General features: G+C 46.1%; 1 protein-coding gene across 1 annotated transcript in view; it reads right to left on the bottom strand.

Moving 5' to 3' along the window:
* syne1b (spectrin repeat containing, nuclear envelope 1b) overlaps positions 1-17,685 on the bottom strand; it is a 447,660-nt gene that overhangs the window by 180,222 nt on the left and 249,753 nt on the right. The window contains exons 82-89 of the mRNA XM_078556589.1: positions 16,417-16,572; positions 12,130-12,282; positions 9,266-9,448; positions 7,810-7,947; positions 7,482-7,667; positions 3,024-3,146; positions 1,145-1,327; positions 222-365 (exon numbers count right to left, since the gene is read on the bottom strand). Of these exons, the coding sequence (XP_078412715.1) occupies positions 222-365; positions 1,145-1,327; positions 3,024-3,146; positions 7,482-7,667; positions 7,810-7,947; positions 9,266-9,448; positions 12,130-12,282; positions 16,417-16,572 (1,266 nt within the window). The remainder of the gene's footprint in view (positions 1-221; positions 366-1,144; positions 1,328-3,023; positions 3,147-7,481; positions 7,668-7,809; positions 7,948-9,265; positions 9,449-12,129; positions 12,283-16,416; positions 16,573-17,685) is intronic.

The raw sequence follows: 17,685 nt of genomic DNA, 5'->3' as shown, positions 1-17,685 counted from the left end.
AAGTGGGCTGCTGTGTTCCTTATTTTACAAATTATTATTCAAAAGTATTTCATTGGCTGTGAATTGCCTTGGGACATCCTGAGGATGTGGAAGGCTCTATAATAAATGTCGGGGCTTTCTTTATTTGGTGCTGTTGGGACCCACAAGGTTTGCAATAACTGTCGAACTGTCCCCTCCAGGTTTGCACCAGATGAAATGAGAGATTTAATCGCTGTCTTTACCTCGTGTCGGGAGATCTGGGCCTGCAGCTGCTGGATGTTACTGGTAGATACCGGCTTCTCCTGGATCTCGCGATGCGCTCTGTCAATCAGCTGCTGGAGGTGTCGCATCTCCTGCTCGTACTGTTCATACTGGATCACTGCTTCCTGTAACGCCAAGCACGCCCAGAGTAAAGGCTTATTACCTGGCAAGCTTGCTCTGCCCGCCAACACCCTCGCTAAGCCCGTCGCCATTTGCACTGCCCACGGGGAGCGAATCCTTATTCCAGGTAAATGATGAAATTGTGGCTTCTTTTGGGATTGGCACCGAGTGGGCGCCCATTGAGAGGATGCCCTTTCATTCGTCCAGCACTCATCTCAGGAGGGGTCGGTTTGTACCCAAACATCAAGAGGGGTAATTTTCTGATTCTGCCCTCTCAGCGGGGAAGCCCCTTCCAGGTGACCCTGAGGAGCAGGCGCTGAGCCTTTTCCGTGAGCCGCTACAGCCCGCGTGAAGATATTCCCGCAGCGCCGTTAGGCAGGGCGGCCAAGGATTTTGACCCAGTGGCAATGAAGGAAAGGCAACCAACCTACTCCCAAGACCAGGATAGTGTGGAGGGGAGCTTGGATATGACGGAGGGCCCCATGCACATGCTGCCTTGTCCTTTTCATTGGTGGGGGTCGGGGGTTTGGGAGATCCTGGGGAAGGAACCCGGGCGAGTTGCTGTAGTGCCATCACAAGTGCGTCAGTGTCGAAGGGAGCAGACATTAATTCCAGTGGAAAGACAGTGGACGAACAAAGGGCTTTGCCCCAAATGATTCCGCCCCCCCAACCCCCACCCCCACCCCCGCAGCCACCTCCCTACTACAATTTACTATAAAAACAGTGTGGCATTGCAGACTTCAAATCAGGCCAGACATGAAGCCCCCCCCCCGCAATAACTTACCTGTAGGATGTTACACTGCTGGATTGCAGTGTGCTGCAGGCGACTTGCCTGTTCCTGCAGCCTCAGTGCCGTCTGGCAGATGGGGAGGTTGGTGACAATTTCCTCAGGAATTCGCAAAGCAGCCTGATACCTGTGCACCACTTGCACCTTCTGCTTGAATCTCTCCATGTCGGCCAGTAACCTCTAGCAAGACAGAAATCACACCATCGGTTAATTGCGTAAGTCATGTCACCGTCTGGATAGTGTGTCAGGTGTGGCATTTAAATATTGAATTCCACCTTTTTTTTCCTTTATACTTTCATGGGATGCGACTGTCAGTGTGGCTAGGCCAGCATTTGTTGCCCATCCCTAGATACTCTTGAATTGAGCGGCTTCCTAGACCATTGCAAAAGGCAGTTTAGAGTCAACCACATTGCTGTGGGTCTAGCATCACATGTAGGCCAGGCCAGATTTCCTTCCCTAAAGGGACATTAATGAACTGGATGGATTTTTACAACAATCGATGATAGTTGTCACCATTACTGAGACTAGTTTCATATTCCAGGTTTCTGAATTGAAGGGGTTTGATCCCATGTCCCCAGGGCATTAGCATGGGCCTCTGGATTATTAGTCCAGTGACATTACCACCAGGCCACTATCTCGCTGCCTCCACATAATTCCTCGGGGTGGGGAGGAGGAGAGTGGAAAGCCAATGGAGGGGGTAGGGTAGGGGGCAAGAATTTAGGGTGAAGCCCAATCCTTGATAGGATCCATCCTCTCTAACTGGTACTTCAAATTCCCATTGGAAGGACCTTCCTACCCATGTCCTCTCTACATTGAGAGGGTGTCTCAGGAGGGCAGTGTTGGGGGAGGGGGAGGGGGGGGGTGGTGTTTGAAGGAGAGTTCTGGGAAACCCCAGAAGTGCGAATCTTTACGTGCAATAGACCAGCGCTCATCGGCTGAGGTGGTGAGAGTCCTTCAGAATCTCCGAGGTTTTACTGGGGAAAAGTAATTAACAGCGAAGGGGTTTGATCCCTCAGGAAAGTAACCCGTCTGTATCGTGGGACCACCCCGACATTCTAGTTTGTGGGTTACATTAGCCACCCCTTGCTCCGGAATCTGGGATGGGCTGACTGACTCGAGACTCCCATCCTACCCCGTGCACTGGTGGGGAGCAGGCCACCATTAACACCAGGGCCTGGCTTTTCTTAAAATTGGAGCGAGATGGTATGGTGTTGTTCCATCACAGCGCAGAGTGGACTAAGTGAGTCGCTCTCTCACTCCTACCTTTGCTAGGGTGCAGTTTGGCCTTCCTGAGCTGCCGAGGCCCTATCAAACCACGGGTGCACAGACCCGCCTTGATGCTTTAGTGGTGGATACTCGCAGAAGCTCTCACTGGCTGCTCAAAAGGTCGTGGGCTCCAGTCTCACTCTGGGGGGTCTCACATGGAGTCTCTGAATGGTACCAGTGATGAGGAACTTCAGTTAATGGAGAGGCTAAAGAAGCTGGGATTGTACTCCATAGAGCTGAGAAGGTTGAGGAGAGGTTTCAAGGAAGCATTTGAAATTACGAGGGGTTTGGATACAGTGGATGGGGAGAGGTTTCTTCCACTGGCTGGAGGGTCAGTGACCAGAGGGCACAAATTTAAGATAATTGGCAATAAGCCAGAGGGGAGCTATGTTTTTAGTTATGATGATGATCTGGAATGCACTGCCTGAAAGGGTGGTGGAAGCTGATTCACTGATAATTTTCCGAATGGATAAGTACTTCCGGCTCTGACGGGAGGGCAGAGGTGAGCGACAAACTGAACAGCTCTTTCAAAGAGCTAGCACAAGCAAGATGTACCAAATGGCCTCCTCCTCCGTGGCATGATTCTATGATTCGACACATTATCTGATACCTGTCTTTGAAAGAGTTGCTCCTTAAGGCACAGCCGTGCAAGTTCAGGGGAGGTCAAAGTGACTTGGGCCTGCTTCACCATCGCCTGCAGGCTCTTCACCTCAGTCTCAAACTGCTCCATATCCTGTGAGACACACAGAGCTGATCAATCAATGTCGGCTAGTTACCTGCGTCGCCTGGTCACTCGTTCCCTGTCCGCGGTGATGTGCCCACACAGCTGTCCTTCCCGATACCATTCAGACCGAACGCTTTTAATATCTAACAGGACCGAGAGAATCTCCTGTGTTTCAAAGATGGGAAAAATGGACAGAGCCCGAGACTCTTGGAAAGGCATCTTGTTTTTACCCTCATGGGATGTTCTCTTAGTAATGTTACATCTCAACATCAAGGGGGCATATCTCAAGAGGTTTCTGCCATCTTGCAACAATGTAACATCAACTATCTGCTCCCTTGCTTCAGCTCTTTGGCTGCAGAAACCGTCACCCAGGTCTCTGTTACCTCAGACTCTAATATTCTAAAGCTCTCCAAGCTGTCCTCCTGCCTCTCATCCTCCATGAAGTTGAGCTCTTCCAAAACTCTGCTGTCCATATCCTAATTTGCATCAAGGCTTGTTCACCTATAACCTCTGTGCTCGTTGACCGGCATCGGTTCTCAGTCAGCAGCACTTCCATTTTAAAATTCCCATTTTTCTTTTCAAATCACCCCATGGTCTCGCCACTCCTTATCTTTGTAACCTACTCTGGCCTCAAATCCTCCTAGATACCTGTGCTCCTCTAATTCTTCCCTCTGGGGCATCCCTGATTCCCTTTGCCCCTCCATTGGTAGCCATACCTTCAGCTGCCTAGGCCCAAAGCTCTAGAATTCCCATGGCACTATTTTAAAGACGAGCTGGGGGCAATGAAGAACAATCCAGCAACAAAGAGCTTGCCCATCCGATCTGAGTCGATCATCTAAGAACTGAAGATGTGCTTCTCCTTAACTCAGCTTCACAATGGGACAAGGTAACAAAACGAGGTATGGAATGAGAGCTGCCAGTGGGAAAGGGAAAGCCCAAACAAGGCCTCCAGCTGGTAAACCTACACGAGGAGCACGGGGGAAGGGGTGGTAGACAAAGAAAGGCCCGAGAGCAGATCTGTGGGAGAATGAGATGATTGACATTTTTAACGAATTTGATTGAGTTTTTTGATGAGGTAACAATGCGGGTTGGTGAGGGTAATGCGCTTGATGTGGTATATGTGAACGTTCAAAGGGTATTTGATAAAGTGCCACATAACAGGCTTGTCAGGAAAGCTGAAACTCATGAAATAAAAAGGACAGTGGCAGCACAAATACAAAATTGGCTGAGTGACAGGAAATAGAGAGTGGTGGTGAACGGTTGCTTTTAGGACTGGAGGAAGGTTTACAGTAGGATTCCCCAGGGGTCAGTACTGGGGCCACTGCTTTTTTTGATATATTTTCATGACCTAGTCTTGTGTGTACAGGGCACAATTTCAACATTTGCAGATGACACAAAACATGAAAGTATTGGGAACTGTGAGGGGATAGTGACAGACTTCAAGAGGCATAGAGGTGGAGTGGGTGGACATTGGCAGATAAAATTTAATGCAGCGCAGCCTGAAGTGAAACATTTGATAGGATGTACGAGGAGAGGCAACATAAAATAAAGGGTGCAATTCTAAAGGGGGTGCAGGAACAGAGGGACCTGGGCACATGTGTGCATGAATCATGGAAGATGGCAGGACTGGTTGAGAAAGTGATAGTTATTATAGAAGAGAGCACTTGGATTGCAATAGCAGGAGGTTGGGGGTTGGAGGTAGGGGGTGGGGAAGAGGAGCAATAGAAGAGGTCCCAGATCCCCAGTGGTGGTGCACTGACCCCAACAATGCAGGGAAAAGTGGCGGAAATTACCGTGTTTGCATGTGGGATGTGCAGGCCACAGAATAGGAAACCTGTGGCAAACGACATTATAGTGAATGTTGCAATGTTAAACAGCTATATAGACCCTGTATTAAGACCAATGTTATAGAGAAACAACATTGATTAACTGTATTCATTTGGTGGCTATCTTATATTTACGGTCCCTAGTTTTGGACATCTCCCACAAGCAGGAACATTTTATTCTGATTCATGTTCATGGATTGTGGTTTCTCACACAATCATGTTCCTTAGGATGGGATGTTTACAGAAGGGATATCACTGTTTAACAGTTCCTTGCAGAGGGGGGAAAATGAAATACCCCAAAGGACAAAAACATCAATCACTCTGCTGTCACCTCTGGGGACTTCTCCATCTGCTTCTTTTCTCCCTGTCCACGCTCCCACCCTCAGTGCTGTTGTGGCTCAGTTCATAGCACCCTCGCCTTTGAATCAGAGGGTTGTGGGTTCATGTCCCACTCCCGGAAAACCAAGAACTGTGATTGTACTCGAAAGAAGTTGCAATCTGTGACTGTTGGTAACTCGAAAGAGTTTCCCCCTGCTCCGTTCCCACCTTCTGTTCTTGCCTTTTAAGTCCCTGGTGTCCGCTGCCACCACTGGGGACTTCTTCACCTGCTCCTCTTACCCCTTGTTCCTGTTCCCGCCCCCAGCAATCACTGAAGTCGTGGGACTTCCTCAGCAGCTCCCTGAACTGATCAACTTCTGCCACTAGATGGAGTCGGTCACTCCAAAACCAGGAGGATGGTGAGTGCAATCTTTATCTTTACATTTATTTACATTCGTACTGTACTTCATTCATATTTTAAGATATATTTTATTTTTTTATTTTAGAAGCTAATTAATTTACAAATGTAGGAATTTAGGCATGTATCGTACCTGTATTTCAACTTGCACAGTAATGTTTTAATGGTTTTTTTCTGACTGGAAATTACCTACAGAACCTAACTACTGCTTTTAAATTGGTTGTAATGGGAAAAATCTGATTTGCTTAATGTTGTTTAATTTAAAGTGGCACTTTTCAGGTGCACGGCTAGGAGTCAGCATGCAATAAGGAATTCAGGAGAAACTTCTTTACCAGGAAGTAGTGAGAAAGTGGAACTTGTTGGACAAGGAGCAGTTGTGGTGAAAAGGATAGATGCACATAAGGAGAAACTAGACAAGTACATGAGGGAGAAAGGAATAGAAGGATTTGTTGACAGCCTTAGATGAAGGAAGGCGGGAGGAGGCTTGGGGGGGGCATAAACACCAACACAGGCCAGTTGGGCCAAATGCCTGTTTCTGCGCTCTAAATCCTGTGTGGCCTATTACATGAGATACAGCTTCAAGTGTTAAATTAAAGTATGATATTTTTCACAGAAAGAATTCACAATTTTTCTTTTGGGTTGTGATGGTCCATGTTCTTTCGAAGGAAAAGCCTATGTTTTATGTTGGGGTGATGGTCCCCTTAAGAGCTAGGTTTCTCTGAAAGATTTCTTATAAAGCACCTTGCTTCCAGGAACTGATCGTGTGACCAAGTTGCCTGGGAGAAAAACAGTAGAAAAAGGGTCAACAAGAAGATAATTATAGGGGCAAGTAGGTCCCTGGGTATGGTTCTGTGTTCAAGCACATAGCTTAGAAAACATCTTTTCATAGCAGAATTCAATTAAAATTCTGTCTGCTGCTAAAAGAATTCGAAACTCTTGTTAACTGAATGATTCCACCAACAGTGAGTTAGTGATTCACCAGTGAGTTCACCCAACAGTGAACTTTTGGGATCGTCAAGCTGAGAAGAGAAAGTGAGTTTTAGACATAACACTCTAGAGTTAACGAATATTTGAGCCAGGAGACCTCTGACCTGAGGTGGCTGCATTTAAGTTATTAGTGCCACCCGTGTTGAATTGGGTGTCTACAACCGAGGAATTGTTGGAGGAGGTTTGAAGGAAAAACCTTGCCGGAGGTACGTGGAAGGCCCAAGAAGTCTCGACCCTTATACGAATCTTTGAGATAGTACTCAGACCAAGTGGTTCATTTTCCAATCTCCAGTCAGTGTCTGACTTGAGTTATTGAGGTTGTAAGCCTAATGGGTGTAGAAGGAAAGTTGAGTTAAGAAGTTTGGTTTGAAGTATAAGCACCTGTTCATTGTACTTTTAGTAGCTTTAATGTAATTGACTATTCAAGTTGGAGTGTAGCTATTAGTATTCATGTTCTTTGATTTTGGTGCAGTAAAATTCTTTTGATTTAAACTGCGAACTTATGGATTTATTCTTTTAATAAGTACCTGGGATTTCAGATTCTAATAAAAATAAACACTTTGCTGGTCTCTACTGAGATCATTGCAATGTGTGAATCTAATCCAACTTTCTGATGTAAATGTTGGTACCCTAGCTACCCTTTGGTGTTAATCAGCAACATTGCTACGTTGAGTGTTCATTACCAAGCTCTGTGGAAGCAGCATTCTGCTCCCACTCAACTCACTGTAATTCTGCCAAATGTTTCAGTAAGAATGGACAGCGGATGAGCTTTACATAAAGTGATCACAGGTTTACCTTGGCTGCATCTTGCAGGCTTTGCAAGCGTGTTCGCATAAGTTGCTGGAGCTCTTCTGTCTGTTGGCAGAGATTGCTCACATGCTGAGACATGGCACCCGTCTGATACACGTCACTGACGCTGTCTAACTTCTCACTCATAGCCTGCAGATCACTCTGGATTTCCTCAGATTCGCGCAGTGTGGCCTACAAGGGGAAATGAAGACTTGGGATTGACATTGGGCCTTGGGATTCCTGGCGGAACATCAGGAGTTGTCGATAGCTGAGCAGTCAAATATTAATTTGTGCTAACAGTTTAAACCGGCAGGTTAAAGTGTTTGCGTACTACCTGGTAGGTAATGAGCTGGTCATTGAGCTGAGCCGCGGAGTGCCAGCTGATGGCACTGTACCCGAGATTCTTCGCTTTCTCCAACCACTTCAGCACAAAGTCAAGCATTTCATGGAATTCCTCCAACTGTGAAGCAGCCTGAAGCGATTAACAAGAGGAGTAGAAGGTTAGCGTAGAACAGATACAACACTCACACCGACAGTGCACATTTACACAGACACACCCCCTAACACAACACAGACACACCAACACAACACACAACATATACACACAGACACACCAACACAACACACAACATATACACACAGACACACCAACACAACACACAACATATACACACAGACACACCAACACAACACACAACATATACACACAGACACACCAACACAACACACAACATATACACACAGACACACCAACACAACACACAACATATACACACAGACACACCAACACAACATATACACACAGACACACCAATACAACACACAACATATACACAGACACACCAACACAACACACAACATATACACAGACACACCAACACAACACACAACATATACACACAGACACACCAACACAACACACAACATATACACACAGACACACCAACACAACACACAACATATACACACATGCACCAATGCAACACACATATACACACAGACACACCAACGCAACACATAACATATACACACATGCACCAATGCAACACACATATACACACATGCACCAACACAACACACATATAAACACATGCACCAACGCAACACACAACATATACACACATGCACCAACGCAACACACAACATATACACACAGGCACCAACGCAACACACAACATATACACACATGCACCAACGCAACATACAACATATACACACATGCACCAACGCAACACACATATACACACATGCACCAACGCAACACACAACATATACACACATGCACCAACGCAACATACAACATATACACACATGCACCAACGCAACACACATATACACACATGCACCAACGCAACACACAAAATATACACACATGCACCAACGCAACACACAACATATACACACATGCACCAACACAACACACAACAGTTTGCGGGATCTCACTGCAGTGTACACAATGACTGTGACTACACTATGAGCAACTCGCTCTCATTTTAAGGTTATGCCCTCTTGTTCTGGATTCTCCCACAAGAAGTAGTATTTCTCTATCTACCCAGCCAAGTCTTTTAATCATCTTAAATACCTCAAATGAATCACTTCTTAAAACTTCTATACTCGCGGTAATGCAAGCCTAGACTTTGCAACCTCTACTTATAATCTAATCTTTTAAGCTCCGTTGCAGGGTAAGATAAGCAGAAGTGGGCTGGGATAATGTCCTGAAACTTTAAAATACATTGTGATGACGTAAAGAGGGCTAATGTTGAGGTGTGCACACAGCTGACATTGCTTACCTTGTTGAGTTTAGAGGCTTTGTACTCAGACTCCTTGAAGACCTGTTGATAGAGGCCGGACAGCTTTGTCATGTCGTCTGTCAGACACTTGCTCTGTTGAGGGTTCTGCTCTGTGAAATCTTGCATTGTTGCGTCCAGCTCCACAAGCTTCACATTACAGCAGTCAAGCTTATCCCAGAGTCTCTGCAAATACAAATCCCCTCACAATAAATCCATTCGTCCGTGTAATGCAAGTTCCCCCAGGGCCCAGTTATTAAACTCAGGGTGTGCACAGAAAATCTTTTGCCCAGGCCTCTTCAGTGTCAGCCATGGCTCAGTTGGTAGGACTCTTGCTTCTGAATCAGTCGTTTGTGGGTTCAAGACACTCCAGACTCTTGGCTGACACTTCAGTGCAGTGCTGAGTGAGTTCTGCATTGTTAGACGTCCCATCTTACAGGTGACACATTAAGCAGAGGGCCCTGACTGTCCTCTTGTGTGGTCATGAAAGATCCCACTATTTTGATGAAGAGCTGGGGCGTTCTCCCTGCTATCCTGCCAGCATTTATCTCTTAACTAATATCACTTACTATCTAGGCTATCCAGTTGTTATCTTATTGTTGTTTGTGGGATCTTGCTGTGTGCAAATTGGCTCTTGTGTTGCCCTCATTACAACAGTGAGAATGTTTTGAAAGGTACTGCCTTAGTTGTAAACTGCTTTGGGACACCCTGAGGTCGTGAAATGTGCTGTATTAATTCAAGTTCTTCCTTCTTTCCCATCAGCAAGAATAACTAGGGTAGGGTTTTCTACTGGCTTTCCCCTGGTTTAACAGACACAGAGCAGGTGTAGCCACAGAGATCTGCACGCGGCAAAGATCAGGAAGCGGTGCCTTCTCAGCAAGTGTGACCATCGATTAGTCAAGAGTAGGGTCAGAGTTGGAAAGGTGACAAATTACAAACTGTGGCTGAGCAAGGAGTAACAGCAAGAGGGGAGTGGTGTTGAGGGGAAAGGAGGGGTCATGTCTAAGCAGCAAGTAGCAAGCTACGTGGCATTTTAAATGGACTGTATGGTCATGGATACCAAAAGGTCAAGAACCCGCAGATGATTCTGAAACAATGGAGAGAACGAACAGATGCTCCTTTGGAGAACTGTCGGCGTTTCTTCATAGCCTATGCTGAAATTTTTATTCTTGATAACAGCCTGTGGAGCTTCAGGCTGAACATGGAGTAATGAAAGCAAAAAAAACACTGGAACCTTTTAAGAACTGACTGACTGCTGCACTGTCGGGTCTTCCTGCATCAATGATCTGCACTGGGCCAAACGGCCTTTCTCACTGGAATTGTCTGGCTTTCTGATAATTCACCATTACTTGGGAACTCAAAAGAAAGGTTTCTCAACAGAATGATGTTCCACAGAATGCTGAAACTTCCCAAATGTCAACTGTGACTTTTAGGAAGGAGAAAATTGCAAGAGAAATCCATAAAAATAAGCAAGCAGCACTCTTGTCTCTTTTAGAAGGCCATGGGTTCAAGTTTCACTCCAGAGGCTTGAGCACATAACCCATACTGACACTCTCAGCACAGAGGAAGTGCTGCACTGTTGGGGGTGCTGATTTTGAATGGGCTAGATTTAACGCTCGGTCCCCTGCCAGCGTGTTTGAGGGAGGGGGCGTGGCTCATAAAATCCAGCAGGTGACCTTCCCACCCACCCACCCACCCCTGACCTGTCTCCCATTTTACCTGGAGGGGTGTGGGGGGTTACAGTGGAGGAGCTGGGCAGCCCGCTTGCCCTTGGGCCAAGCTATTAATGGCCACTTAAGTGTCTCGCCCTGTCCCTGCCCTGCCATTATTTTACCCGCGGTGGGGGAGACCTATGCCAGGCGACTAGTCTGGCAGCTTTTCCTTGGCAGGCTGGTGTTAGCCAAGTGGGGGACCTTCTTTGGGGGTCCCCTGTACCCATCGGAGGCATTTCCCTCCCCCGCCAAGGTCATCCATCCACCTTTAACCACCCCTCCCCCACCCCTTCCCAGCCTCTGAAACTCAGCCCTCCACCCCCATAGCTGGGACCTGCCAGCCAGGCCTAGCGATAACCTGGACCTACCTTCAGTCAAGCCTCCACATCCTCCTCTTCTTTGGGTTCTGGCCACCACTTGAACCTGGTGCTGTTGGGACTACAGCGCTGCCAGCCAATTGGATTAGCTGACAGCTCTCTAAGGTGAGGCTTCCTCCCCAGATTGGGGGGGGGGCAGAGGTCTCACACAGCCAAGTGATGTCCCCCCTGAGTGGCAGCCAGCTTTTGCATGGGTGGGCTCTCGACCCACCTTTATGTTATTGGGGGGGAGGTTCAGAGAATACGGCGCCTTGTAATATCCAACCCTATGGTCTCATTCAGTTGTCGTGGTGACTAAGGCAAGCACTGAAGATCCCATGGTCCTGTTTGGATAACAGAATACCAGCCAACAAGCCTCCCTCGACAACACCACCAAGCAAAGCGGTTTAACTCCTCATCTGTCTGAAGACAGTTCGTGAGTCTCGGCTGAAGCACTTGTGTACACAATGGCAGTAACTACAGTATGAGCTACTCGCTCCAGTTGGAACACTTGGGGAAGTTTCTGGGAGATCTGATAAGGTGCTGGATTAGCTAAAGTCCTTTCCCTCTTGTTCCTGTTCCAATCTGGTGTAAGAATGATAGTAAAGTCTCTTTATGTAACAGGGCAAGACAAACACGGGCTCTGTGGCTTACAGAACATTCATCAATCCTTGGATATATAGATGTAGAACACAGACGCTATTGATTGTAGGGTGCTGTGAACTGAAGACAGTAAAATCTGCTTTCTGTGTCTCAAACATTGAATGAAATAAACTGGCCATGGTTTTTACTCCCTCACCTTATGCTCAATCTTGGCTTGTACAATATCAGTTCCTTTCTCTTTCAGCTTTCTGGAAATGTCATTCAGTTCATCAGAGATCTGCTGCATCCTGCAGTTAAAGTCCAGGGTCACCGCCTGCATTTGCTGAGCCTCTCCCTCTTTCATTTTCACCTAAAAAAATGGAAGCATCGCGTTAGCTGGGTCCCAAGCCAGATGGTGGAGAATGAAACTAGACAAGGATCCTTTCCTCGATGGTTGGTTTATTCACAGAATGCAGCATTACACGGGCCTTCCTCTTTCTGACCAACCACCCAGTGTCCCAGCAGTCCCTTTTTATACTCTTTTGAGTAAATGTTAAACAAATAAACTACATAACAACCCCTTAAAGGGGTACCACAACTAAAAATAAAAATCCACAAAGGAAACTTATCAAATTAAAATAACGTTCCTGGGGCTGATGATGCACCCCAGGAACCGGTCAAGGAAGGTCTCAGGTGTTACCAGCAGAAAAATGCTTCCCTGACCGTGAGGAGAAGCTGGGCCACGGTGGTAAAGGCGCAGAATCCTAACCACTGGACCACCAGGGAAGAGTGAATATAAATCTTAGCCCAATAGGAATTGCACTTATAACCTGCACAACTGGAACCCAGGGACATAACCACCCAGCCACACTTCCCGCAACAGCCCCCTTTTATATGCTCTTTTGGTATTCATAAAATAAACTAATTAGCAAATGAACTAATTTAACAAATAATTGAAAGCCCCTTCAAGGGGCACTGCAACAAAAAAACAAAACTTTCAAAGGAAACTTATCAAATTAAATTAAAATAGTGCTCCCGGGGCTTTGTTTCTTAAAGGAGGTGTGAAGAGGACCAAGATTTGGAGAATCTGGTATTGTCGTATGTTACAGTTCACTCAGGGAGTCTGAGTTGCTGTGGCAACATGCACTTTTACATCCACATTATGGCTTGGAGCTATGGATAGTGATGGTAGAGGCTCTAACTTTCTCTCCATCACATGGCTGACCGACCGGGAATCTCTCCCGCTCTTACTGCCTGTCATTTTCTTGCGTTGCAAGAATTTACAAGTTGACACTCAGCCTGTTTGGCCACGTTATGATGCACCTTCCTTGGCCATCGAGTCCTAGGGTAGGACTCAAACCCGGAGCTTCTGGCTCAGAGGCAGGGATGCTTCCCACTGTACCACAAGACTTCCCCTGGTCCCTTTTTATACATGCTCAAGATACTTAATCAAATTCCCTCCAGCTGTTTATCCTTAACTTTAACAATACAATTAATGTAACATTAACACATGGAAACGTTGCAAGTAGAAAATCACAGCTCACAGTCAACACAGTCTGCATTATCCTTCCTGTTTACAATTGAAAACTATGTCCATTTTTTTCTAGGAGGAGTTATGGGGGGTGGTGGAGGAGGAGCGGGTAAAGTGTTGGGAGGGAAGAGATCATTTGGTGCTGAGATAAAGAAGTCGCATTAACTTGTTTCACCAAATGAGTATTTTCCTCACACTTGCTTTGCCTCTCAGCATCACAAAATCCCACGGCAGAGTAGGAAGCCGGACGTCCGCTTGTGCCGGTGTCTGCTCTTCTGATAGAGCTCTCCAATTAACACCATAGCTCCCTCCCACTCACCACCCCGTGCTCTTTCCCCATGAACCTGCAACATTTTCCATTTCAACTATTTGTCCAAATCCCTTTTGAAAGTTACTATTGAGTCTGCTTCCACCACCCTTTCAGGCAATACATTCCAGATTGTAACAACTCGCTGTGTTAAATAAATTCTCATTTCCTCAAATCTGTGTCCTCGATTACCAACCGAGCCACTGGAAACAACTCATTTCCTCTTTCAAAGCCCACTATAGTTTTGAACGAATCCACGAAATCTCCCTGAACCTTCTCTGCTCTAAGGGGGGCAATCCCAGTTTCCATAGTCTCTCTGTATAACTGAATTTCCTCATCGCTGTTACCACGCCAGGAAACTTCCTCTGCATTGTTCCCAATGCCTTGACACCTTTCCTGATTTCAGGAGCCCAGGAAAGGACACAATCCTCCAACTGAGGCCAATCCAGGACGTTTGGCATGACTTCCTTGCTTTTGTAATCCATGCCTCTATTTATAAATTACAGAATATATACTTTTTTAAATAACCTTATCAACTTGTCCTGCCACCTCCAAAGATTTGTGTATGTGAACCCCGAGGTCTCTCTGTTCCTGCATCCCCTTAAATATTGTACCATCCTTCCTTCCAAAATTCATTGTGTATTGACATGAAACAAGTCCCTTTTGTTCTGTTCCAATGATATCCACTCACTGTCACCCAGTTTGCCCCATTTTTTTCCCCTTTGTGCACTGAAGTCTCAGTGAAATATGATACATTCTTTGCTGCAAACAACAGTCTCCTGTTTGTCGCCAACCAAAGGAGAAAGCAGCCCGCTTGATTGGCACATCATCCAGCACCTTAAACATTTACTCTCTCCACCACCGACACACAGTGGCAGCAGTGTGTACCATCTACAAGACGCACTGCAGCAACTCACCAAGGCTCCTTCGACAGCACCTTCCAAACCTGCAACCTCTAGTACCTAGAAGGACAAGGGCAGCAGATGCTTGGGAACACCACCACCTTCAAGTTCCCCGCCAAGCCACACGTCATCCTGACTTGGAAATATATCGCCATTCCTTCACTGTCACTGGGTCAAAATCCTGGAGCTCCCTCCCTATCAGCGCTGTGGGTGTAGCTACACCACATGGACTGTAGCAATTCAAAAAGATGGCTCACCACCACCTTCCCAAGGGCAACTAAAGATGGACAACAAAAGTTGGCCTCATCAGCAATGCTGACATCCAATGAATGAATAATAAAAAAGGGTAAGACAGTCAGGACTACAAATATTTCTGCAGGGGGGGAAACCCAAGTAAATATTACAAACATCTGTCCCAGTTGGAAAGCTTTGCTTCTCCCGCAGAGAATCATCTCTAGTGGGTCAATCAAAAAGTGGATGCAAGACACTTGAGTCTTAGCAACCATAACCGTGGGGACAAACTTTCTGGTGCTCCCTAAAGATTAAGACTGGAGCACTAAGCAGTCGCCCAAGAGACTCAAGGTGCCTTGCCTTGACTTGACACAGCTGAGAGAGAAACTGGTCCCCAGGTAATACTCAGTTCTGGTGATCAACCCAGATCGGTGTGACCTGCACTATCCGTGCAGAAGAAATGGAAACCCGACCGTGGAAAAATAAAATATAAAGGAACTGCTTTTTCCAAATTGTTTTCGAAAAATTGTGAATGTTTTAAGTCAGAATAAAAGGTAATGGCAGAAGTGAAGTGGTTTCATTAAATTAGAAGTCTTTTTAAAAATAAATTCTTGAGGTATGGGCATCCCTGGCAAGGCTGACATTGATGGCCTGTCCTTAGTTGTCCTTCATAAGGCAGTGGTGGGCAGGGTGAATCACCACCATCTCCCAAAGCCTCCTAAATATTAAAAGCAAAATACTGCGGATGCTGGAAATCTAGAACAAAAAGAAAAATACCTGGAAAAACTCAGCAGGTCTGACAGCATCAGTTAACGTTTGATGAAGTTCTGAAGAAGAGTCATTCGGACTTGAAACATTAACTGTGTTCCTCTCCGCAGATGCTGTCAGACCTGCTGAGTTTTTCCAGGTATTTTTGTTTTTCCTGCTAAATATTGCTGGGTGAGACAGGATTATTACTTCCTCAAATACAAAACTATAAAGGTTTAAATGTCACACTTCTAACTAATGTCAAAGACTCTAAGCTATTCAGTCTATGTACAAAGAGTACATAAAGTAGAGAATCACTTCTTAAAGTTCATTCTTGAGATGTGAGCGCCGCTGGCAAGGCCAGCATTTACTGCCCATCCCAAACTGCCTTTGAGAAGATGCCGGGGGTGGGAGGGAGGGGTCTTTGTCTTGAGCCGCTACAGTGTGTGTAGTGAAGGTGCTCTCAGGATGCTGTTAACTGAGAGGGTTGCAGGATTTTGACCTGGTGGCCACAAAGGAATGGCAATATACATCCAAGTTGGGGTGAAGTGTGATTTGGAGGTGATGGTGTTCACAAGTGCCCTCTGCCTTTGTCCTCCTAAAGGATGGAGGCTGTGAATTTGGATGGTGTCATTGCAGAGGTCTAGGCGAGTTACTGCAGTGTCTCCTGGAGATGATGCACATTGCACTCACAGCGCACTGGTAGTGGAGAAAGTGGATATTTTGTGGCACTAGATGGACCGCCTGAGAAAAGTAGACCACGGAGGAACTGAGCCCAGACTTTACCTGTTCCTCAATGGCTCCAAGGGCCAGTGTGATCTCAGCCAGTTGTTCGGAGAGCTCAGTGGGCAGAATGGTGTAAAGCTCCAGGTACTTATCGCGCTGTCGATCTCCCAGTTGTTCCACTGTCTGGTGTCGAGCGGCTACCTCGGTGTGCAGTTCCTAAACACAAGAGATTGCTTTACAGTGAGAGAAAGGCTTCCCAATTCCTTTGATTTAAAAAAACCAATCAGCAAAGACAATGGAGGAATTTACAAATCACCTTTGCCGTTGGGTAAACACAACCACATTTCACAACCACAAGACTCACATTTTGTACAATTAAAATCTCCCTGGTGCCCGGGTGAGAATTCAGTTGGGCAAATTTTCATTTTTACTATACTGGCCCCTGATCCATTACCTCCTCCATTTTAAAATTCTCATCCTGGTTTTCAAGTCCCTCCATGGCCTCACCCATCCCTGTCTCTGTAATCTCCCCCAGCCCCAAAATCCTTTGAGACAGCCACACTATCTATATGGGTCAGGAGTATGGTGATGTTACTGGACTAATAACCCAGAGGCCTGGACTAATGCTCCAGAATCATGAGTTAAAATCCCACCACGGCTGCTGGGGGGATTTAAATTCAATTAATTACTAAATCTGAAATGAAATGCTCGCTTTAAAGTTTATTATTATAAAGCCTCTTTAATAATAACCATGAAGCTACTGGATTGTCATTAAAACCCATCTGGTTCACAAATGTCCTTTAGGGAAGGAAATCTGCCATCCTTACCTGGTCTGGCCCACATGTGACTCCAGACCCACAGTTGACTCTTAACAAGCCTCTGAAATGGCCTAGCAAGCCACTCAGATCAAGGGCAGTTAGGGATGGGAAACAAATGCCGGCTTTGCCAGTGATGCTCACATCCCAAGAGTAAATGAAAAAACTCCTCCATTTCTGGCCTCTTGTGCATCCCTGATTTTAAATGCCCTACCATTAGTAGATGTGCCTTCAGTTGCTCAAGCCCAAAGCTCTGGAATTCCTTCCCTACAGCTCTCTGTCTCTCTTTCTCTCCCTTTAAGATGCTCCTTTAAACCTGCCTCTTTGACCAATCTTTCAGCCATCTGTTTTTGTTGTTCCTTAAGTGCCTCTGTGTCAAATTCTGTCTGAAAACGCCCCTATGAAACCTCTTGGGGTGTTTTAAACTATGTTAAAGGCACTATATAAGTGCAATTTGTTGTTGCTTACCACCCAGGCGTGACATTGGCATCACCTGGACATAATACGGAATGCA

Source organism: Cetorhinus maximus, chromosome 14 (genome assembly GCF_964194155.1).
Source record: "Cetorhinus maximus chromosome 14, sCetMax3.hap1.1, whole genome shotgun sequence".
In the NCBI taxonomy this organism is placed as follows: Eukaryota; Metazoa; Chordata; class Chondrichthyes; order Lamniformes; family Cetorhinidae; genus Cetorhinus; species Cetorhinus maximus.
This window is presented reverse-complemented; position numbering and strand designations above follow the sequence as displayed.